Source organism: Arachis hypogaea, chromosome 2, assembly GCF_003086295.3.
Source record: "Arachis hypogaea cultivar Tifrunner chromosome 2, arahy.Tifrunner.gnm2.J5K5, whole genome shotgun sequence".
Lineage (NCBI taxonomy): Eukaryota > Viridiplantae > Streptophyta > Magnoliopsida > Fabales > Fabaceae > Arachis > Arachis hypogaea.
Window position 1 is genome coordinate 103,175,229 of NC_092037.1, and position 23,656 is coordinate 103,198,884.

The 23,656-nt window shown below is 34.1% G+C and overlaps 3 protein-coding genes across 9 annotated transcripts; 1 reads left to right on the plus strand and 2 right to left on the minus strand.

Annotated features, from left to right (window-relative positions):
• Window positions 1-474: 474 nt before the first annotated feature.
• Window positions 475-2,550, plus strand: LOC112761277 (uncharacterized). Of its 4 annotated transcripts, none has more exons than XM_025808174.3 (6): window positions 475-928; window positions 1,115-1,273; window positions 1,613-1,693; window positions 1,926-2,051; window positions 2,131-2,226; window positions 2,299-2,550. In XM_025808174.3, the coding sequence occupies exons 1-6, from the start codon at window positions 823-825 to the stop codon at window positions 2,379-2,381; spliced, it is 651 nt and encodes a 216-aa protein (XP_025663959.1). In that variant the 5' UTR covers window positions 475-822; the 3' UTR covers window positions 2,382-2,550. The 4 variants fall into 4 exon arrangements, with proteins under 4 accessions (XP_025663959.1, XP_072063914.1, XP_072063919.1 ...); XM_072207813.1 differs by having other exon boundaries at window positions 2,170-2,226; XM_072207818.1 differs by lacking the exon at window positions 1,613-1,693 and having other exon boundaries at window positions 523-928; window positions 2,170-2,226.
• A 1,531-nt stretch (window positions 2,551-4,081) lies between these two features.
• LOC112761303 (uncharacterized) lies at window positions 4,082-8,812 on the minus strand. 2 transcript variants are annotated; one of them, XR_003181718.3, is made up of 12 exons: window positions 8,436-8,812; window positions 7,640-7,747; window positions 7,267-7,353; window positions 7,029-7,082; window positions 6,716-6,861; window positions 6,417-6,567; window positions 6,201-6,338; window positions 5,603-5,674; window positions 5,450-5,523; window positions 5,206-5,336; window positions 4,546-4,624; window positions 4,082-4,331 (listed from the first exon to the last, which is right to left on the minus strand). XR_003181718.3 is itself a non-coding variant. In XM_025808176.3 (12 exons), exons 1-12 carry the CDS (start codon window positions 8,592-8,594, stop codon window positions 4,234-4,236), a joined length of 1,308 nt encoding a protein of 435 aa, XP_025663961.1. In that variant the 5' UTR covers window positions 8,595-8,812; the 3' UTR covers window positions 4,082-4,233. The 2 variants fall into 2 exon arrangements, 1 of the variants encoding a protein (XP_025663961.1); XM_025808176.3 differs by having other exon boundaries at window positions 5,206-5,347.
• A 5,021-nt stretch (window positions 8,813-13,833) lies between these two features.
• Window positions 13,834-18,385, minus strand: LOC112761324 (VAN3-binding protein-like). 3 transcript variants are annotated; one of them, XM_025808178.3, is made up of 7 exons: window positions 17,834-18,385; window positions 17,086-17,196; window positions 15,523-15,982; window positions 15,199-15,438; window positions 15,052-15,101; window positions 14,770-14,827; window positions 13,834-14,470 (listed from the first exon to the last, which is right to left on the minus strand). In XM_025808178.3, exons 1-7 carry the CDS (start codon window positions 18,179-18,181, stop codon window positions 14,238-14,240), a joined length of 1,500 nt encoding a protein of 499 aa, XP_025663963.1. In that variant the 5' UTR covers window positions 18,182-18,385; the 3' UTR covers window positions 13,834-14,237. The 3 variants fall into 3 exon arrangements, with proteins under 3 accessions (XP_025663963.1, XP_025663964.1, XP_025663962.1); XM_025808179.3 differs by having other exon boundaries at window positions 17,086-17,193; window positions 17,834-18,314; XM_025808177.3 differs by having other exon boundaries at window positions 17,086-17,205; window positions 17,834-18,294.
• Between the last annotated feature and the right edge of the window lie 5,271 nt (window positions 18,386-23,656).

The window sequence follows — 23,656 nt, forward strand, 5'->3', positions numbered from 1 at the left end:
CTAAGCCTCATCAAAGCCCAACAAATAAGCCCATATATTAGCCCAATAATACAAAACTTTACTAACACTGCACAAATGTAAGTGTATGTTGGTTAGTGGTTAGGCTAGTGTGTGTAGCTCGCAATGAAGCCAATTTTTCCACTTAATCATAAATAAGAGAGCATCAAAGTCAAAGGTGGAAGTAATGAGCAATGAGTCAAAGAGGTTGCAAATTGAAATGGAACATACTTGCATATTAACCCTGTAATAAATAATGCTTCATGACGAATATACCATCTTTAAAGCTAATTCGGAGTGGGCCTCAAGACATAACACTAACAATCAGATAAAAAATAAATAGGTCGGCTGATTAAAACCCCCATAAAAGAAAAATGAGTAAATGAGGAAGGAAAAGGGTTGACTTTTCCCAATTGGTGCTCAATTGGCCGGTTGCATTGCCACAAAACTTAACACACACACGCACACAACATCCAACCACCCAGCGTGAGCATTAAATGAAATCCATTTTTACGGAAACTGGTTAACTTTGTACTTATTTTATTTTCTGTCTGTGAACTGAGATAGGAGTATATTATTCATATTATTATTATGAAAATAATCCGTTACTTTGCAAATAACACACGTCTGCTTGATAGTCACCTCCTGTAATAAATTGCTATGCTGAGAAAAAGAGCGTCATTTTCAAAGTTGGCCACATGACTCATTTATTTATTTATTGTCATTTATAAAACAATCACCTAAACATATGCTTTGCTGTTTTTCTGTTAATGAGAAGGCCTCTCTTTCTTTCTTTATCTCCCTGACCATTTGAGAATTGGGATTATGGCATTCGCAAGAGTTATCATAGCTCTTGTTTTTGAACTTGTTCTTTTGCATCCATATTCAGCTTCAAGCGACTTCCTTTCTCCTTTGCTCTCTCCTATCTTTGGTAACTTCAGACTCTTATAATCTGTTTTATTGGATTCCTCTGTTTGGGATACTTTATGTAATTTGCAGTTGCAAGTTTGAGATTTGTTCAGTATTCATCTAAAGGGCCTTCTCAAAGATTTTTTTTAATCAACTTTATCCGTGATTTCTGGACTATTTTGACATGCTGTTTTGTTTGTGAGCTCAGATGATGTGTGCAAAGATGTGAAATGCGGCAAAGGAACATGCAAGCCTTCTAAGAACAGCTCTTTCTTCTTCGAATGCGAGTGTGATCCAGGTTGGAACAAACTCTTTGCTTCCAATGACGACGGTGCTTTCAACTTTCTTCCCTGCATAATTCCTAACTGTAAGAACTAGAAACTCTACTCAGTTGTTGCCACCGCTTTGTGCTCAATAGTCTTTATTTCTATTTTTTTCTAGTTCTTCTCTGTTTATTTATTTTGACACTGCCTCAAATGGGAAGATAGCATTTACATAGTATCATTTTGCAAAGCACAAATTGTTATCTCTTTGGTGTCAATTGTGGCTGCATGAGGTTGAAAAGGTATTGTGTTCGTGTCTAAGTTACACTGAGTTTTCTGGGGGGAAATGACAAAGGCGGGTAGCAATATATACTAGTGGAAATTTCACATGGATAAAGATGAATATCTTTCTTGCTAAAAGAATAAATACTTGGATCTTGTAGGCACTGTGAACCACTCTTGCTCCAAAGCCCCTTCTCCTGCTCCACAAAAAGCAAGACAAACTAACGAGTCGATATTTGACGGTAAGGATGAGACGAATTTTGGTAGATAACATACCAGTTTAAAGGGTTCTAAACTTTTTTTTTTAATCGAAGATAGACATTTAAAGAGTTCTAAAGTTGATATATATATGTTATATAAGTAGAGGGTGAAGTATGTAAGAACTTTGATACCGACAAGAATGCATGTGAGATTTGAGTTTGATGGAGTTGTAGAGATATATGCATGATTCATAGTGTATGTTGGTTGATGTAGCTTGCAATTGGGTTGATTGTGGAGGAGGGTCATGCAACAAGACATCAACATTTTCCTATGCTTGTGAGTGCGATACTGGCTACGACAATCTCCTCAACTCCACTGCATTCCCTTGTTACAAACAGTGTAAGACTACAATGCAAGCAACGTAACCTTCACTTCACTTTTTGCCTCAAATAATATATAATAGAATTTTGGATTGAAGGTGCTCTTGGGATGGATTGTTCTAACCTTGGAATATCAGTGAAAAACTCATCATCTTCTGAACCACCTGCATTGAATGACAATAGTAAGAGTGAAGGTAAAGCTACAACTTATTATATCTTCTTATCCTCGTGCCATTTCTTTTTGCTTATTATTTAATGTTTTTCAGGTAGCTCAATTGTGCAAGGAAGTTTCATTTGGGTGGTCATGCTGATTATGTTGATGGCAGAGATGCAGTTGCAATTGCGATAATTGTTGGATGGATATGGATTCATATAAATAAGGCATTGGAGGAGTTTAATTATATGTTGATTAGTGTATGTAGTATTGTAGTACACAAAAGATTGTCATACGACTTCCATATGTCCTTGCTGCTTCTTTTCTTCATGTACAGAATATAAATTCATGTTTGATTGTTTGATGCTTTTGTATTTTTTCTGAGCTTTCCACCTGCCATCCGTATCTTACTATCTATCTATTTAGGGTAAAGGATATCTTTTGTTATTGAAATTTGATAAATTTTTTGGTTCGCATCAAATATATTATTAACGGCTAATTTTTTAAAAAAATTAAGATAAATTCAACAATTTTATAAGAACAACCTTTAAAATAAATTAAGCATAATTTTCATGTGTTATTGTTGGATTGATCTTAAATTTTTTGAAAATTTATCTGTCAATGATATATTTGGTGCAAATTGAAACAAAATAAAACTTAAGAATATTTTTGAAATTTTTGTCAAACTTTAGGAACAAAAAATATCCTTTATTTATTTATTTATTTATAATCTGTTGAGATAGAATTTACTGTAGCTTTAGGGTTAATAGTCAAATTAGTCCTTGAAAGATAAGACATTCTTTAAATTCATCCTTGAAAGATTTTTTCAATCAAATTGGTCATTCATATTTGTCCTCGAGTCACTCTATTAACAATTTTCTTCAAAGATTGATGTCGTAAAATGTTAATTGATAACATATATAGTATCTGATATGTTTAATTGGATATTGACCAAATATATTTATAAAAATTTATTAATTTAGTCATTTTTTCCGATTACAAAAATCCTATTCCTAATATGGCTTAGTGACTAAATTGATAGATTTTCGTAAACATATTTAATTAATATCTAATTGAACATGTTATGTGTCATATATGTTATCAATTACTATTTCACATTATCAATAGTTGACAAAAATTATGAGTAGAGTAATTGAAGGACATATATGTTTAATTTGTAATCTTTGAAAGATCAATTTGATTGAAAAAATCTTTAAAGAACAAATTTGAAAAATATTATTTTTAGGGACTAATTTAACTATTAACTCGTAGCTTTAGAATCAATCATATTTCACATTTTTCTATTGTGCTACATCATATTTTTCTCTCGAGGGTTGAGAGTTTAGCAGTGAAATTGGAATTGTTTCCTTGTATTATTAAAGTGCTTGAACAGTTGAACCCAAATCTGACCAAATTGGACTCTACGCTAAAGAAAATTGAAAAATAAAATAAAATAAAATTTAGTTATACCCTGAAAATTACTAAAATCCAAAATACATGCTGTCAGATTTGGTTCGTAATTTTAACTAATAATAATCAAATTATAAAAACCGAATTACATGAGTATTTTAAGATTGTTTTTCTTTTATTCTGATAGAATCGTGAAGTATTAATCTTGAAAATCTATAGAACTCAATAGAAACCAAATGCATCCCACTACAATATCATCTTATAAATTATATACATTTCATTGCTATTGAGTATTAAATTCTTATAAAATAGCCGGTCTTTTTAGGATAAAATATCAGCATCCAAATGACAGTTAAATTTGTTTTCGGTCTGAAACCAAATACACTGTTTACACCTATTTGCCAATTGTGAAGGTAAGGTACATACATATTGTGAAATTCAATGATATAGCCCAGTTCAATTAAAAACTGAAATAACTGACTTCGTAGGCCAACAAACTGATATTTATTGTCCATAAAATGAAAATTAGTACAGAATGCTAATTAGCTCTAGGTAGATACATATCTACATCAGAATGTATTGTAAGGGATGGAGAAGCAATAGAGGAAAAAATTTTAACAAGTCAAAACAATCATATTCATTCCAATGACTTGAGAAGCCTAAACAATGCAGCTGCCTCTCTAATCCGCGAGAATTCAATGCAAAACGCTTGAACTTCAATGAAGAGGTCTTTAACTGCAAAGGAAGGACCATTTACCAACATGAGTTACATATGCATACGCAAAAGACAGGTTATGATGATGGAAAAATATTCATGTATACACACGTAAGTAACACGGTGGTTACAACTTTCTTTCACATTTCTTCAAGAATATAATGTTATAAGATACATAATATAACATGACATTTTAGCAACAGCTTTCAGGCTTCAAAAGCTGAGAAAACTCACCATTGATAATGTTGTTTCGAATAAGGCTTTGCAGAAAAACACAAACAAGTCGTACAAGCCTATTCTGCATGTATTTGTCCTGTTTGGGGAAAGAAAAGGGGGGGGGGGGTTAAAATGCTTACATGTTAATTAATTATAGGAATAACATAGACAGCATGCATAGTACAGAGAGACAAACATTAATTTCATTTTCAGTTGATATGATTCACTAAGACAGACAAAAGATGCAACCATATTTTCATTGTCTCTTCATCCAATAGAACGAAACAATCCACAAGAAAAATTATTGCAAGCTGTTTAAAAAATGTCAAATTGAACTGAATGTATAATGGTGACACAATTTTGTCGTGCTTATAAACATTCAAAAGTCAATACATGTTTGGCCCTTTTAAGTTTCATGAGTATGGCAGGACCCTTGAAACATTTTGACCACAAGATCTTTGCATATAAGTTAGGATTAGGAGACCACCTAAAGGGTCACATAATTATTATGTGATTTTTTACATCACACTTTGTTCCAACTGCCAAAAGCAAGACTTAGAAAAGGACGGTTATATTTTAGATGCACAAATATAGGCAATTAGACATATAAACCATAGGAACAAAAATCCTGTCATGTTTTAGACATGAAAAATAAATAATTTAGGCGAAGTCAAATACCTTAATGTTCACACAAGATGATATACAATTAGTTATGTACATGTGAACGAATTCTGAAGGCAATTCAACTGCAGTTGTTAGCCTGTTCACAACTTCCATTGAGTGTAGACTCATGTCCATATTCACGAGTACTGTAAAGTATCTGTTTCCATAAATGAGCAAATAGAAACAAAGAATATAATAGCGATTGAATAATTTATAACTTAGAGGAAAGAAAGAGATAAAATAAAGGCCAAAAACATACTCTGCTATTTCGGGGGAGTTTATCAACTTAGTGAGAACATCAACTGCAATAAGGGGATTATTTTCCACCAGTTCCTGATTACCAATTTGAAAATAAATATTACAAAAAGCAACTTGCTTGACGTTTTATCAGAAACATTACAAAGACACATACTGGCAACTTTCTTGGAGTTAGTCCACAGTGGTATACAAGCTTTGGATCATTCGCCAACTCCACCAACACTTGCTGGATGCAAAAAACACAACCATCTTAGTCCTCATGAAACAATTAACACGATACTAATTTTATATTTCCAAAAGGCCAGCCCTGGACCAGGGCCAGGGTCAGCAAAAAATTAAGGGGACGACCCAAATGTTGTGTTGGTAAAGTGAACTTCCTTGGGTTGCAGGTGGAGAAGAGCAGACATGGGGATTCAGTCTGGGGAACTAAGTGCCATTCCATTTAGGCGAGACAAAATGAGCGAGCACAAGTGGTCTGATGTCCAAGCCAATTGGTATGACAATGCAAAAAGAAATATATACAGAATATATTATATACTACTAGGAAAATTATTCCAGCGGGTGTAATTTTCCTTAAAATCCCAATATTTTGCTTATATCATATATAAAAGGATAAAATACTTTCTGCAACAAATTAATTTAAAAGACATGCAGAGTTAAACACATTTCTACAGGAAATGATGCAAGCCTTGTATCCTTTTCTTCTTTGTTTTCATAAATTACTTCTACAAAATCATAGTAACAGTGATCACCTCTTGCTGTGCAGGTGCAAGGGCTCCCTTCAGAGCTTTTGCAATTAAATCTCTTACTGCAGCACCTCTGCTAGTATCAACGCACATACCGTAGTCCCACATAAGTTCATGATTGTCATCAGGGTTGAGCCAAACTAGCTGAAAAGGATTCTCCAGCATAAATAGTTTGAACTATCAAGGCTCGGGTTAATCATTGCAGAAACAAATGCGAAATACCTCCCCATCAAGTATTGGTAGCCTTGGTGGAAGGGGCCTGATCCAGTGAGGGCTCAATCCTTCCAGTGAAAGATTAGACAATAACCCAACTACTGCTTCGTCTTTGTCGCCGGTGCCAAGTTTAGGTTTTGTTCCCGGTCGCAATTCAAACCTATAATCAGGCCATTACTATAATGAAGAAAATATAAGGTTTGATATAAAATAGCTATATGAAAATATTGAAGGAAGGACCAAACAATTTCTTTATTTTTTTTAAGAAAAGCTTCATTAATTGGTCAATCCAATGCATAGGGCCATACTCTGCTGAATCTGCATTACAATTGGGAGGAACATCAGGGTCTGGGACTACATTTTTTATAGAACCACCCTTAAATAAGCTATGATATGATTCATGATGAACTTTATCAGAAAACTGCTGCTGCAACTGATCTACAGGTGGAAAATCCTGGAATCAGAGAATAAATTAGGTACTAATGTCCCATGAGGTAAAGCAAAGGAAGGTCCATCCTAGAGACATTTAAAGGAATATTATCAGAATTTAGATGATGTGTAAGGGCAATACTGAATATATCCTGGTCAAGTAATGTATTATAAAGTTTATACATAACTTACATGCAATGATTGGTCAAATCCTTTCACGTAATCAGAAGCAGACTGTTTAAGAAACTGCAATCCTCCACCAAAAGGAATAATACCTCAGAATTTCATACCATTAAACACTAAAGATCACATCTCATGTAAGAGAAGGTATGAAAGCAGACTCTGGACCAATAGAGAGTACATAATATTTGACGTATTCTATAAAAAGAGAATGAATGCTGTAAAATCAAGAAATAAATCAGACTATAACCTCTTTGCCACTGTTGGAGGCATTAACACCTAACAATTGTAGAATGAACGCTCTCACAACTTTTTCAGACCCTTCATGACAAGCAACCTGCAGACAAGAAATTATACTTATCTTGTGTGTCATATGATGCAATATCATTGCAAAATATCTATGAGGAGTAATAAAAAGATTATTAAAAAAAGGAAATAATAAACCCAAGTTAATTTATAGCAGAAATGAAAACTACAGAAATATCAGTTGCTTAATATTACTCTTGATAATTTGTTTCAGCTACGAATTTCAAAAGACAACTAAATTAGAACCGGTTCTAACAACTGCACAGAGCTTTGAGCAACAGCACGAGAAGGATAGAATGAAAAAAAAAAAGACTTACTTTTACAATAAAGCTTATGAAAGGATTTGAAGCGGGTCTCTGGGATGAATATGCTTCAACAAGTAGGGCAAAGGCAATTATTCGCTCAGAGATGTTGAGTTGCTTGTCCTGCACACGAAAGATACCAATTAGATAACATTCAACATTGCTTGCACCTAAATAAGCAATAAAAAAACCTATAAATCTAAACACGCATGATTCAATACATGCCTGTCAAAATGCAATTTTTCACAGAAACCAACACTGATCAGCAGGGAAATGCACCCCTTGTTTAAATCCAACAATATCCACACTTAATTAGCTATAATTCAAATGTCACTAAAATAAAAATAAAAAGAAACCAGAAACGCAAATGACATGTCAAAATGTGCAATCTTTTCTAAGTAGTTACAATACAATGTTTCTCATTGAGAGTCCAGCACCTCGTCTTCAGAATTCTCAATACAAAACTTAAGGGAACCAAAATTTGAAAAATAAAATATAAAAACATTATTTTAAAGCAATAACATTTCCACCTGAGTAACTCAGAAATTAGATTGAGCAAAATAGATCTCTTTAAGAAATAATAACAGATAAATAAAATGACGCCAAAATTTGTACCAGTATCTGACTAGGTACAGGTAGGCTTTTTTCACTTTTGTGAAAAAATCAGCACACAATTACGAGAATTCACACAACGAAAAACCCAAAAGCAAGCATAAAATCCCAAAACCCTAGTATAAAGCGAGGCCAAAATCCAGTGCAGAAACGCAGTAATTAAAAACGAAGGAAAAAAGAGGTAAATTGAGAGTGTTGCCTGCAAGAGCATGAGGAGGTAGGAGCAGAGAGTGAAATGGCGATGGCGAGGGAGAGAGCTGTTGAAATCTGCAACGATCTCATGGAGTGGGCGTTGCTCAGCTCTGAGCAGAGAGTAGAGTGATTGACATTCTTCGGTGCTCAACTTCTCAATACTCATTTCTTCTCGATTTGAAAATTTGCGAATTTTCGCTGTGCTTTAGGGTTTTCACAGATTTGGGGGAAAACGAAGTGTTTACTGTGTAATATGAGAATGACCATCAATCACTCAACCTTCATTTCATGAACTTCATTTATTATTTATTTATTTATTTATTACATTATTTACCTTTTTTGTTTTATATATTTCATTTTATTCCTGAGCCCATCTGTTCTCCCCAGGTTTCTTCGGAAATGAATAATAATAATAATAATAATAATAATAATAATAATAATAATAATAATAATAATAATAATAATTTTATTTTTCTTATTTATCTTCATTTATTCTCTATTTTTATTTTATTTGAATTCTATATTATATCAATTCAAGAGTCACCAAAAAGAAATATCAAATAAAAAATTCATACGTTAAATATAAATAAGATATTTTTGTGTTTGGTTAGAGGAAGGTGAATTATGCTAGATTTTTTTTTCTTTTATAAATAAGACCAGAGTTTGAAATATTGAAAATTTTTAGCATATTATGAGAAAAAAAATATAATATTCTAGTATGCTTTGAAGGAATATCTTCGTAGTTTATATTTTTAAGATAAACATTCTTAATCTACATAAAGAGTTGTGGTAAGAATATGAACAATTTTGCATTTAAGAGAAAATATATTAAAAGCAAAACTTTAGGTGTAATTGATTTTAATTTGGAGATGGAAATACAAAATACTTCTACGATGTTACAACTTCTAGAAAGAAAAGGAATAAGATCCTTATGTTGAGAAATGATAATAGCAACTGGATTGAGAACCCGAATGATCTCAAAGAGTTTGGTATTGCTTTTTATGCTAAGCTATATACACAAGAAGATTCGAATGTTAAGTTGAATTTGGAAAGCAAATTTTTCCTTTAATGCCAGATGAATTAAAGAGATTTTGTTAGCAATAGGCAGCTAAAAAGCTCCTGAACCGAGCAGGCTGCTTGCCATGTATTTTAAAAAAGTTTAGTCACATGTTAAAGTTTTAGTGGAGCAGTGGATAAAAAATATTTTTCAGGATCCTACTTAGATGAACTATTTTAATTGTTAACTCCACTTTCATCTCTTTCATTCATAAACTGGACCATCCAAAGATGATTTCTCAGTTCCGATTAATTGGTGTTGTGCAATATGATGTACAAGCTACTGACCAATTAATCTCTATTAAGCTAAAAAATGTCATGAGTGAGTTGGTGGATGTGCATCATGGTGCTAATAATATCTTGGTTGTCCAAAAAGTAATATATGTCATGCATGCTAAGAAAGGTCAGGTGAGTTTTATGGCACTAAAAATAGACTTAGAAAAAGCATATGATATATTAAACTGACAGTTCATCCTTGACCCTCTAAAAGATGCCAAAATTTCTTCATTCATCATGAGTATTATTTGGGAGTGCATTACGTCAACCAGCATGAGCTTACTTTGGAATTGAGACAGAATAGATTCGTTCATATCCTGTAGAGGAATCACACAAGACGACCTAATGTCTCCATACGTCTTTGTTCTGTGTATTGAAAAGCTGGCTCAACTCATATCTCAATGTTAGGATTTGGTTGAATTAGTCCTACATTGCTTAGGATAGCAAATGGAGTGGGTGGCCTAGGCTATAAATATGAGGCTAAGTTCTTCATTTGTTTTTGCACCAGTCAGAAACACTTTAAGCTTGTATCTGATTTTTCTTTTCTCTGTACTCTTTGATTAGAGAGTGTTGTGAGGTGTAGTTAGATATTTGCTTTGAAGAGTGTGGGTGTACTGGGGTGCCGGTGAGAGAAGAGTCTATGTGTTGTACAATTTTCACATAGTGATATTCTCTGTTGTCATTTGACAACGCCGTGGTTTTTTCTCCGGTAATTGGAGTTTCCACGTTAATTCTTGTGTTGTGATTGTGTTATTTTATTTCTCTGTCAAGGTGTTTTCTCAGGGGAATTGTGTCTTATTCCCAACAAGTGTATAGACTTCGATTCGGTGGATTTATTCTTAGTATGCTCTGTGGTTGCAGCCTAGTCTGACCTTCCACATCAGAAAAGAATTTTGTCCTGTGGCTTGAGGTTGATCTTTGGTTGCTGTTGTTGTTGCTGGAAGGCAGTGTGACACTGTGAGAGTGCAGTTTGGAAAAGGTTCTGGCTAAGGAAAGACTTGGTATTTAAGTGTGTCCATTGTGACCCACCTCTCTTTCCTGGGGACCCTTCCTAGTGCACGGTCTACAGTTGAGTTATACTATTCCAGTATACGGTTGCAACAATGTCTGGATATTCAAGTGCTGTGAAGCTTGAAATAGAGAAATTTGATGGAAGAATCAATTTTGGCTTGTGGCAAGTACAAGTCAAGGATGTGTTGATACAATCAGGTTTGCACAAGGCGTTGAAGGAGAAGATCTCTGGTTGCTCTCTCTATGAGAGAAGATGATGTTCTCTAGAAGACAAGAAGTATCCTCATGGTATTACCGCACTGCCATGGATAAGGATAAGTTGTGGCAATCGGGTCCACAATTGCACACGGGCATTGGTTGGCGTTGAGATGCAAGGTGTGTGGCGGAGTTAGGTCGATGGCTGAAGAACTTCCAGGAAAAGCCAATTTGGAAGTTGCACCATGAATTTTCAGCAAGGTTTCGATCTGTACCAAGGCGAAATGCTTGGAGTGGTCTAATTCCAAGTGAGTATACTTTCATGGTGGAGTATGATAGTTCTCTGAACTATGATTGTCGGTATAGACAATGGCAGCAAAGAATTGTCGGTGTTGACAATGGAAGCTGAAGATGTGTGACTATTTCAATCAAGGTGGAGATTGTTAGGATTTGGTTGAATTAGTCCTACATTGCTTAGGATAGCAAATGGAGTGGGTGGCCTAGGCTATAAATATGAGGCTAAGTTCTTCATTTGTTTTTGCACCAGTCAGAAACACTTTAAGCTTGTATCTGATTTTTCTTTTCCTCTGTACTCTTTGATTAGAGAGTGTTGTGAGGTGTAGTTAGATATTTGCTTTGAAAGAGTGTGGGTGTACTGGGGTGCGGTGAGAGAAAGAAGTCTATGTGTGTAACATTTCACATAGTGATATTCTTGGTTGTCATTTGACACGCGTGGTTTTTTTTTTTTTACTTTTTTTTTTTTTTTTTTTATTTCTCTGTCAAGTTTTTCAGATTGTGTCTTTTAACTCAGCGTGAGGAGAGACAGTGTCTATGGAGGATGAATTGGAGTTCTTGCTGATTTTTTGTTTTAGACTCACATGTTTGGCTTGTTTTTTTTGGAAGCATCAATAGAGTTTAGTTGCAAATTTGCATATGAATTATGAAGTGTGCATAAACTTTAAACATTATAGCAGTAGCGCTGTTTATAAACTGGTATAAAAGCTTCAATGTCCACAACTTGTTCGATATTTTCTTTGTTTGGCATATAGTGGGTCCCTCCTAACAAACCAAGAAAGGATGAGAAAACATTCAACTATAGACCTACTTGTGAGGTGTGTGTTGGCAAGGTGGAATCAGTGTTTTATGTCCTTCGCGATTGTTTGATTGTGAAAAGTCTTTGAATTAGCACTAAAATTAGTAACCTTCACCGTTCTTTCTTGAATTCTCAAGTTCTAGATTGGATCAAAGGCAACTTAAAAGAAGTTACTCGCTATTTTAATTAGTAGGACTGCACACGGATCGAATCGGATTGGATATAGCCTAAAATTCTATCTGATCCGTATTGCACTCATCGGATCGATCGGATACGATATCCACATTTTTTTAGGCCGAATCTGATTCAATTCGCATACTTGCAGATCGGATTGAATATCGGGTATATCCGCATAATTAAAAAAACTATTTTAAAATTCTATTTGGCTGCTTTTACAAAAAAAAAATCCAAAAAATTTATTTTTTATTTGTTTAAGCCTATTTACTCCTAAAATATTATCACTAAAAGTTCTCTTGAATAACTCCTCTTTTTTGTGAGTACCAGTTTTCTGGAAGTGCATCAAAGATCTTCAAATCGGACAAGATTTAAAAGAAAAGACTAAAAAAGGTGTTAAATAAATATTTTGAAAATAAAATTGACTGAAATCGAAATAATTTGCATTGAATTTAAACAATGCGATAAAATACCTTCGAGTGAATCAAAGGACTTTCGACATGGAAATTAAAGATGTTGGAATGTAAATTTGACAAGAAAATTAAAGTTGTTTGAAAGATAAATTGAACATGGAAAGTATAGTTTTGCAGAAATTGTAAATTGAAAAGATAAAAATATGGAAGGAATCCTACAAAAAAGAGACTCGAACACAGACTCAGAAATTCGCTGGGGATGTGAGTGTGCTTGAGTGTTTTCTGAAGTAAAGTTTCAACCCTTGTGACTTCGAGCCTTCTAGTATTTATAGCTATTTTCCTAACTGATCAATTTAAAATGAACATCCCACGTATGTGAAAACACAAGTCACCGTTCCGCTTTTTTGCCTAATCATGTAATGGCTATAGAATAATGTTCGATTTCAAGAATCTTCGATCCTTCCGCTCGAATAACTCCTCGATTTGCTAAGTTAATCGAACTCTCATTTAACATCCTTAAATATGTTTCTTTCGACACCAACTTCTCTGCTAAAAGCTCACTTAACAATTTGAATAACCTTCTTCTTCGATATTTATTTCTAACTAACACTATGACTCTATGAGTGTTGTAAGAAGTTGAGCTCTATAATGGCTAAATTCTGGTGGGCTTCGTCAAGAAAGGAAAGAAGAATACATTAAACGGGATGGAAATCAATTACAGCAAGCAAAAGAGATGATGAGCTTGGATTTAAGGATTGGGAAACACAAAACCTTGCTTATTTGGCTAAACAAGCTTAGAAGACCATCAAGCAGCCGAATGCAGTTTGCGTTCAAGTATTGAAAGCTGCTTACTTTCCTAATGGAAGTTTCTAGGAAGCAAAAGCTCAGATATACTTATCGTGGGTTTAGAAGAGTATTATTTAGGCCTCCAATTAATTCAAGGACCTCAGGGCTCCAATTTTCTTATGGCTTACTGTACCAAAACAAAATCAATGATTTCTTTTCTTTTAACCTTTGGATCACTTTTTCTTTTCTTTTCTTTTTTCCTGATCTCAAATTTTTTTAATGCAAACAGAATTAACAAAGTGGAAGGAAGTAATCCAAGATAGTGATGGCTCAAGATCATCATCATCATCATCAACCTTAAAACAATGTCTCGGGATCCAATCCTAGAAAACAAAGAAAAAGAAATCCCAAACCAACATGTATGGTATAATAAACAAAGCACAATAGAATAATGTTATGTCTTTATCGATCTTCAATATTACACCTTCACCCAAATCCAAATGTGACTCCTTTTTCTTCTTTTGACTACTTTTCTTTCCATCTCAGTGAAAGAAACACAAGGTTTCACATGGTCTTCACATACTTTGGCTTAAATAGCAATGCTTTCCTATTTGAAAAAAATTAAATAAATACATCAAAGTACTAATGTATGTTATCCCAATATCAAATTAAACCTAAACCCCATCTGACATAAACTAGAAATTTACACCCTTTTTTACAAATTGATCTAGAGCCCGCCAATAATACCATGCATCAATAAGATTTTACCATTCCCAAGTGCCAAAAAAAATCTGTTTATTATCCCTCACAATCCAACAGAAGTACATATTCTGTTTCTACCATTCCTTTCTGCAGCAACGGAGAGAAGCCTTGACACACCCTGAGTCCAAACATCATATTCTCTTTGGTTTCTGCACTCAAATTCAACAACGCCACGCATCACTGTCTTCAGCCCAAAGTAGCGGCGGTTCTCGCCCCCTTCCAACAAGTGGCGGCCCGGCCAAGCAGGCATATCCTTGATCACTCCAAGCACCACATCTGTCCAAAATTGCAAAAGGGAAAAAGAATGCTTACTCGTTGAACATTATTATAGTTATACATACATAATACGAAGTGCTTTATATTTTATATTCCTAACATAATTTCGAAATAATAGAACACAATTTCAAAAGGGGGTTGGAATTAAAGAAGAAGAGTTTTGATGTTTTTCCAACTTTAAAGAGCTTGACTTTCACAAATCCCGAAAATGGAATTAGACCCACCCTCAAGAATCTGTCAAAGATAATTAGTGAAGAGAGAGAGAGAGAGTGAGGGGACAAGAGTATTCAAAGACTCACTCTTTTTCTTTTTTGTGATGGTCCCAGCAACATGTCTGCTCTTCATCTTGAGGATAACCTGCACAAAAAGAGCTTCCAAAGAGTTAAAATTACAGATTTCTAGGAAACTAAAGCAAAGGTGGATCCTTTAGCATATCGCATCAAAGCTAAGGCGCCATAACATGACAACTTTTGTTCATACTAGCCCCCTCATTATTAAGATTCTAATCATTACAAAGTCTAATTGATGTCCAAATAATTAAAGTGGAATATTTGAGGAGTGAAAAAAGAAAAAGAAATAACCTGGTTCATCCTGTTAATGTAAACAGACACAATTTTCCAGTGAAGTTCGCCTGCGACAAATCAAGTGACATATTCACATGCATGAAAGGAATGGCATGGAATTCAGTAAGAGACAGAAGACAGAAAACCATGCTATGCTATGCTGACCTGTGCGCGTGCGCTTTAGGAGTTCACAACCTCTTGCCAGCAATTCTCTGCTGCAGATGCCTAAGAAGTTCTCTTCAGGAACAAGCTCACCGCTGAAGCTACTATTAGAGCTTCCATTGCTACCTCCGCCGGCGCCACCACCACCACCAGCAGGGGCATTCTTGTCCACAGGAATTACAGCAGCGATGTTCCAAACCTCCTTCAGCGCCCTTGCCTTCAACGTGGCAGCCCCACGTAAAGCTGCAAAATATTCAACACTTTAAATAAAATCCAACAAAAGAAAAGTTATTCTAATCTCATAACAATGCTTTTCTATATGCATACCTGTTGCCGCGGCAGCCGTCAGGGTCGTGATGTCGCCGGCGGACCTTACGTTCACGGCGGAGCTAACCACCGAGGCCAAGTGATCACGCTCAGCCCCCATAGCCTCTGCGGCCTCAACACACTGAGCCGCAACAAGCGTTGCGGCAGACGCCACTGCCATGTCTGTCTTGGCCATCTGCTCGTCCTTGCCGGACCCAGAGGAGGCAGCTGTGGCGGCGGCAATGGCTGCAACAGCGGCGGCAACACCAGCAACCGAAACCGCTGCATGCAGCTGAGCATTGTGGGCCCTTGTTTCCTCCTTCTTCTTCTCCTTCCTGTCCTTAAGCCACCTTCCTACCGTCTTGCCACCACCACCACCTGCTGCCACGGCGGCGCCACCGGTGGCGGAAGCCCTGTATTGACTACTCAGGCTGGTGATGTTGTTGTTGCTATTATGGCTGTTGTTGTTGGAGCGGCTACACTGCATATATGATGTTAATAAAGATTAGGTTTTATGTCTTCCTTCCGCGAGTCACAATGTACCTTTCTTCTTTTCTTTTTCTACTATGAATTATTGAGAGATTGATTTCTATTATGATAACTTAAGCTTAGATGTTCCGTACAAAATAATAGTAAAAAACCTTTACACTAGATGTGTTTTTGTTTCACTCTGCTGTTGTTTAATTGTGAGGAATTTTTATTATTTAGTTTTCTTTAAAATGTGCAAATGTTGCTATGGGAGACTAAATGGGTAACAAGATTGGTGTGCCAGAGCTAAAGACGAATAAAGACGAATTTTGAATCCCCTTGTGGGCTGAAGTTTGGACTCAAAGGGAGCAGTTTTGGTTGGTGTTCAAGGTGGGATCTTGTTAACCAATTTCACAGTAGGATGAGGGGACCAGAATCAGGAAGAATGACAGAGGTTTTAGACAATCATGATAAGAGATGCAATGTAACAAACAAATATAGAGATTTTGTTCTTTCTTTTCTTTTCTTTGTTCCTTCCTCAACTTTTGTTAACAAGAGCAGCAATAAAGACAAATGGTAACACCAAATTTTTGTCATGTTAGATAGAAATGCCAATAATTTAGTCTTCAAAAGGATTTTTTTTTTTTCTCTCAATCTTCGATATACTTTAACTATTAATGTATTATCCAGTCCCCAGAAAATCAATTACTAACAAATTCGCCTCTAAAAATTGTTGTTTGTGCTAATCATTTGGAGCTAAATTAAGCTTAGCCTTTTTAACTAGCAACCAAAACTAAAACATTTTCAATTTCTACTTTTTGTTTGTCTGTTAGTGTTAGTATAGTAGTGAAGAATGCAGAGAGAACCTGTGGGTACTGTCCTCCGAGTGTCATCGAAGTTTGTTTGTGGTTACAGAGAAAGCTGGAACTAACATGGTACAGTTTGGTCAGTGCTCGTGCTTTGTACCCAAAAAATATTTCTTTTATTTTTTCCTTTCCTTAAGAAAGCCAAAACAAATCAACATGGCTGTGTCTTGTTTAGGTTGATATGGGATTCATGCTATTGCTATTGCTAAAAAAGAAAGAGAAAGATGAAAATGAAGAGAAGGATGCTTACCTTGAAATCATCAATTTCAGTTGGGGAAACTGGAGGGCTATCTGTGAGGGAGCCATTGAGTGGGCCACTGCTGTGAGATAGCCTCCCTGAGGTTCTTGGAGACACCTCCTGCTGACCAAACTCAAACAACAATCACCAATTGCTTCAGTTTCTTTTTCTGAATTAAATTTCAACATATAAAGTGCTCACTAACTATAGTGAAACGTTAAACACTCCGTAGTCTACACACTAAAGAATAACTCAACATAAGCTGTTTAAGACAAGAAAATTGGAAGCTAAATGAAAATTGGAATGGTTCTGTTTTTGCCAATATGACCCAGATAAGAAAAAATGGAACTTTAAGCTTACTGAGGAGGATTTGCATTCAAAATTAACAGAAAAATGAAAGCTTGGTAAGAAACTGAACAACAAGACCGACCCTGCAGAACGCAAATAAGCTTCTGGACCACTAGAGGAAAACAGAACAGAAAATATCAAAAAGAGAGGACATGTAAAAAGTGAAAACAAAAGTAAAGTCGCATGAAACAAGGAAAGTGAGTTGTTGTAGAAGATGAGCGTAGATTAAGGCTGTGTTTGGCTTATAATTTCTAAAATAATTTCATCTTTTTAGTACTTCTTTTCAAATTATGGTTTGTGACCTACGAATCAAGTTGAGAGGTGATTCTACTATTTTCAGCAAAACATGTTATAAACATGAATGAATTGAAACTGAATTAACATCCTTAATAAAGCAAAAGAAAGAACATACCGACTGTGACATGATTCGGTCCATGATCATCTGAGAGGTCTCAGAGGAAGCAAAAGAAAAAGGGTTGCCAGAAACAATGGCAGATTCTTCAGCAGCTTCACCAGCAATGTCCTCAAGTATAGGCATAGAATTATGATTATTATTATTATTATTAGAACAACCACCATTGTTGTTGTTGGCCTTATAAGAAGAAGGTGGTGCTGGAAGTTGAGCTGGAGAAAGAACCTTACACACTTCAAGAGCAGAGGCACTCCATGAACGAGACAAGAACTCCATAGGGTCTTGTGGTGTCTCAGGTTGCCTCAGCAACATGCTCCATGCTTGTGTTTCTGGTTTTTCCTTCTCCATTTTTTTGTTAAAATTTATTTTGAGAAGCAAAAGAGATAGAGAGAGCAAACGGTAGAAAGCAAAGTGTGAATGAAGACTGAAGAGTTTTGGAGAAGAGTATATTGGTTCTTCTGTGGCTTTATAGTGAGTGAGAGTGTCCAGTCGGATACTCAATTAATTAATTAAAGCTTATACACACAAAAGGATCTCGAATCATAGCATCTTACACTTTATGTCTTTGTAATTTGTATGGCTTAGTAAAGGTATAAAATTTAGATATAAAGATGGAGAATTTCTGGTATAAAAGGAAAGAAAAAAGCAACATGAAGGAGCAAAATAAATTGCTTGAATGGACAAACAACTGGCCATCAATAGTATTTTTAATGGTGTGAGATTATATCTAATGGTGGAGATCACTCACTTTTATTTTAATGGTTAAGCGATGATTAGAAAACATAAAAATGGCTGCCCCTAGACTTTTTCCACAAACAATATAGGTCTTAACATACAAAAACTTGAATAATGCATGGGCTAGATGTTTTGGCTTGTAAGTTAGTTATCTACAACTTAACATAGTTTGGATGTGTAGACTTGAATCCTTAAATTTAGATTCTAAAAATAATAAGATAAATAATTAGTGAAAACGATTTTATTTATTTTAACGTTATCAATCAATTAGATCAAATAAAGAAAAATATCTTCAATTTGGCTTATTTAGCTAAAAGTTTTTTTAAGTAATAACACGTGATTTTATGTCTAGTACTTTCTTCAAATTTCTATTTCACACTTTTACCCCTTTTTTTTAAGACAAAAACAAATTACGATAAGTTGGCATAGTTTAAATAGGATAAATCTGTAAAATGTAGTACAAAAACATGCAATAATTAGTTAACATAAATTTCAGATGTGCAATTTTTAGACTCTGTATACACATTTTCAAGTTTTAGATGTACACAATTTTTTTTTTTTACTAATTTTTATTATTTTCTTATGTATACTCAAATCTATCTTTAAGTTTTAATTTCTCATATTAACAGGAAAAAAAATGATATAAACGAGAATGAGTAGGGTGACGGACTGATGGTAGAGGAAGATGGATGAGATATTTGTCTTTTGCAATGTAATAGAGAGATAAGCATAAGGAATAAGGCATAATTAAGGCATAAGACAAAAAGGAACAAGGCATGGTAGCAGTAATATAATAATTGAACAGTAATAAAAACAATAACAAGTAAATGGGTCCATCCATGTCCATAGAATAATAAACCGTACGCGGCACCATATTCTCTGTTGAGACTCTGAGACAATGCCGCGCCTTCACCCCACTCATCACCACTGCTGCCTCCTACTCTGATCTGCTTCACTACTACTGCTGCTACTCTGCTACCTTATGTCTGCACACACATACCCTTTTCTTCCCTATATACCAATCATTTTATTTTACATGTTTCTTTTTTACACACTAGCTACTTAGCTAGTATAATATATTTATAATAACAGAAGATTTTCAAGTTGTATGTTGTGCTTGATGACTCAAATAAATTATATTATTCATGATCTTATTTAATTTCTACCCACTACTTGAAATTGAATGTAAATTGAATTCTGTTACATGTTTTTGAAGAGCTGGATTTCGGCCATCCGTAATCACAATTTTATATAAGGGGCATATAGTTAACCCTTTCTGGATTGGAGTTAATTAGCCGCGCGCCTATACTTATATATATTATATACATAGGGTCTGTTCATTTTACTTTTAAATTTGTGTCCTATCTCCTATGTACGTACTGGTTGTTTTGCTTCTGATCGAGGTAGTGAGTGAGTGAAACATTGCTGTCTTTCAATGCATATATACTGTTGTTGGTATTATGAAGCATCGTTCCGAACGATCCTGGTGTTGTTTGTAATGAACAGGATCGGATCGGAGCAAAGGGCATGCATGCTGTGATGAATCTTACATACACATGCATAGTGAATGCTGATCACTTTAAATTAGCTCATCATGATGCATAGAACTTAAAGCAGCAACAGCTGCAGCTTTTTGTAAATAATTCATAAGACCCTTTTATGTGGTTATGGCCTTCATTCATTCTTCTGATTCTGCATGCTAAATAATTATTACTTGCATGCTAATGATAAGTATATCAAGTGTGACTTCTATATGATTCTCTCACTCGATCTCATGCACTAAGACACGTTTTATCGTATCAAATCCGATCTTCAGAGACTTGATGAGCCTTTTATTAAAGCTTGATGATGACCATGAATCACTCATCTTGCGTTCATATATATTCGATGATATTTTTCCTTGTATGCTGTAACGTGTCTCTTTGGCCTGATTCATTTGAATGTGATCAATGAGGAAATATATATGATGGATAGATATGCGAATGTGGGGCTATCAAGGGTTGGTAAATAATAATGGTGAAGAGCCGGATAATGTTTGTACTTGTGCTTCATATAGAGCCAACATTTTTGGGACTTACGCCACAATATATATTATAAAAATATTTTTTGTATATTAAATTAACTACTAAAATCAATCACAAATATATTTGTGTATAAATATATATGTAATTTAATTTATTTTTAATAAATATTTATATCATTTCATCATATATTTTATACTAATTGAGTTTAGTTTAATAGCTGATTTTGAAATACATCTTAGCATATTTATATATATCAACGGTTGTAACACTTCTACCACACTCATCAACTAATACATCTTTATAATTCTATTTTCGAAACAATTACCACCTTTTTTTTCTTTTGTTTTATATATATATATATATATATATATATATAATATATATATATATATATATATATATATATATATATGCCTCTGTTTTATCATCTAATAACCCCACATATTTATATTCTAGATAAATTCATTGTTTTCTATTTTATAGATTTTTTTATCGGTTGCTAAATTTGTTAAAGTCTTTTCACAAATTAAGTTTTATATTTCTTAATTGAATACCGGTATTGAGGATCCTCTAATTTAATGAATTAACTGACACAGAAAGTACATCATTTTGAATCCCTATAAATGCATGGCGTTTGGAAATAAACTCTTATTTATATATATATATAGGGTGACATGAGTGAAAGCAGGACCACATTGAATTGGAATTTAGCACAAGGCAGAGTGTGTTTTCATCAAAATGGAATGCCATTAAATAATCAACTTACAGCTACCAAAAAGAGAGATGCAGGTACAGTATTATTATTCCAAAGGTTTCTCATCACTCAACTGCTCAAGGACCTCCTCCTTTTCACATTTAACAACTTAATAGCCTTTATTTTAAAACAATAACCGCACCAAATGATACCTAAGATCCTAGTGTTGCAATAAACAATGTTACATATATATATATAGTAGTTAATTAAGTTTGATATATATCTAATTCTTTTGAGTCAATATAAGAAAAAAAAAGTAGGATTTACAAGCTAGATGCCGGACATAACACTTGTGAAGCGTTTGTTTTGCTGAACATGTCCATCACTTAATAGATATGGTTAGGGGTGTATATGGGTCGGGCCACACTGAGTTTGGCTTCACTCAGATCCGACTCGAAATATAGACCGGACCTAATGTTTGGATCCTAACTCGATTCTAGACTCGATAAAATCTACGCACATTCGGGTCGGATGAAAATCAGGTAAAAATCGGATAAAAACCGGGTCTTTAGCATGTAAAAATCACCAAATCTCCAATCTTTATTTCACAATTCACATAGTAAAATTTACTTAAAAAATTATAACAAGAACCAACCATTCTCTAAAATTAAAACATAACCATAATCAATACTAATATTGTCTAACACCAAATATTTAAATCAATACAAATAACACAATATTATGCATTAGTGTAAAGTCTTATGCATTTTAAACATAAAACATTAAATTATAATCTTATAAATGACTAATAACACAAGATATTAAGGTTTACAATATTTAAATTCCACATAAAAATAGCCATCATCCAACATAAAATATTAATTGTGTATGATGACCGGGCCATCGGGCCAAGTTCAGGTGACCCGAGTTATGGCCCGGATCCGACCTGAAATAATGATCGGATCTATCTTTGAGACCCTTACCCGACCCTAGACCCGATGAAATCACACTAAATTAGTCCCTAAAGTGTTCGGGGCCGGGCCGAATCTTCAGGTCAAGCCGGGCCATGTACACTCCTAAATATGGTAATACGTGTTTTTTGTTTGATTTATTAGACACAAATTTTTTATAACACAATAATACATAAAAACACATAAAATACATGTCTTTTATGTCTTTCTTTTAGGTTTAAAAATTAAGACACAACTTATAATACATAATTTTTTTTAATTTTATCCCTTCTTTTTTCTTTAATTTTAGCTTTGTTTATTATCTCCTCTTTTTCAGTGGTATTTTTTTACAGAAATAATATTAATATTTGCAATTTACTTCAATATCTATATTTTTTGTCTCTATTTAAACCCATACATAAATTAAGCACAACCTTAAACATCAGAGATCATTGTTTAAGAGTAGTGTTGGACAAAATAGCATTCATCTTTTTAAAATTAGATTGTATAGGCTTTTATTTTCATAGTATCATGCATGATTATATAGAGTTATTAGCAATTACGCTTTAATCGGACTCGCCAATAATAATTTGAATTCACATATACAAAAAGTATAGCTAACCAAGTAGCTCACAAGTTAGTAAAACTTAGCTTGCTTATTCCACCCTAATAATTCTAATAATTCTATGGGAGAGTACAAAGAGTCAATGGAATATTTGTATAATGTGTATAATGGAGGTTTAGAAAGTATTAGAGATATAACTATTAGTGTTATTTTTTTCATCAGCTAAAGTTTTTGAGATGAATAAAATCATTCATGGTATTAAAACTTTAGATTCTAAAGATCAAGAGTTCGATTCTTGGTGAACAAAGAGCTATTCATTTTGTAACTCATATAACTCATTGTACACATTGTACAAATAAATCATTGTCTCCCTAATGAGATCCGACATTCTATTTAGTTAGAAGAATCTCCAACGATAACAATGTAGAACTTAGTAATAATAAATCAAGACCTAAATTAAATTATTAGCAATAAGCTTACCTACTTTGATCATATACATTATTATAGTGATATGAATTAACAATATTATTATGAATTAACAAGCACCATTCAGTTAGTTTAACTTATGAATTAACAATATTATTATTATTATTATTATTATTATTATTTGTTGCACGGTTATCGATCTAACATTCTTTACGTGCCAGAGCTAGAAAAAGTAAAGGGGAAAATAAAAAAGGAAATTAGGCTTTTTACGTGTTGTTTTATTCTCAAAATTTCCGATTTACCCTGCATGCATGCATGAGAATCGAGAGAAAATTTTACATCATTGAGATACAAAACGAAGTCATAACGCAGCTCCAAGTTCCGAAGTTAGTAGGTGATGAATTGGCGCTACGATGATAAAATTTTTTC

Excerpts from the sequence above, each read along its gene's own strand:
- LOC112761277 (XM_025808174.3), top strand. The coding sequence starts at position 823 with ATGGCATTCGCAAGAGTTATCATAGCTCTTGTTTTTGAACTTGTTCTT. Across the intron at positions 1,694-1,925 it reads TAACGAGTCGATATTTGACG|CTTGCAATTGGGTTGATTGT; the intron begins GTAAGGATGAGA and ends TGGTTGATGTAG. Across the intron at positions 2,227-2,298 it reads TGACAATAGTAAGAGTGAAG|GTAGCTCAATTGTGCAAGGA; the intron begins GTAAAGCTACAA and ends AATGTTTTTCAG.
- LOC112761324 (XM_025808177.3), bottom strand. The coding sequence starts at position 18,181 with ATGGAGAAGGAAAAACCAGAAACACAAGCATGGAGCATGTTGCTGAGG. Across the intron at positions 15,983-17,085 it reads CTGAAATTGATGATTTCAAG|TGTAGCCGCTCCAACAACAA; the intron begins GTAAGCATCCTT and ends TCATATATGCAG. Across the intron at positions 15,439-15,522 it reads GACGGCTGCCGCGGCAACAG|CTTTACGTGGGGCTGCCACG; the intron begins GTATGCATATAG and ends AATATTTTGCAG.
- LOC112761303 (XM_025808176.3), bottom strand. The coding sequence starts at position 8,594 with ATGAGTATTGAGAAGTTGAGCACCGAAGAATGTCAATCACTCTACTCT. Across the intron at positions 7,748-8,435 it reads ACCTCCTCATGCTCTTGCAG|GACAAGCAACTCAACATCTC; the intron begins GCAACACTCTCA and ends TTTCGTGTGCAG. Across the intron at positions 6,862-7,028 it reads GATTTGACCAATCATTGCAT|GATTTTCCACCTGTAGATCA; the intron begins GTAAGTTATGTA and ends CTCTGATTCCAG.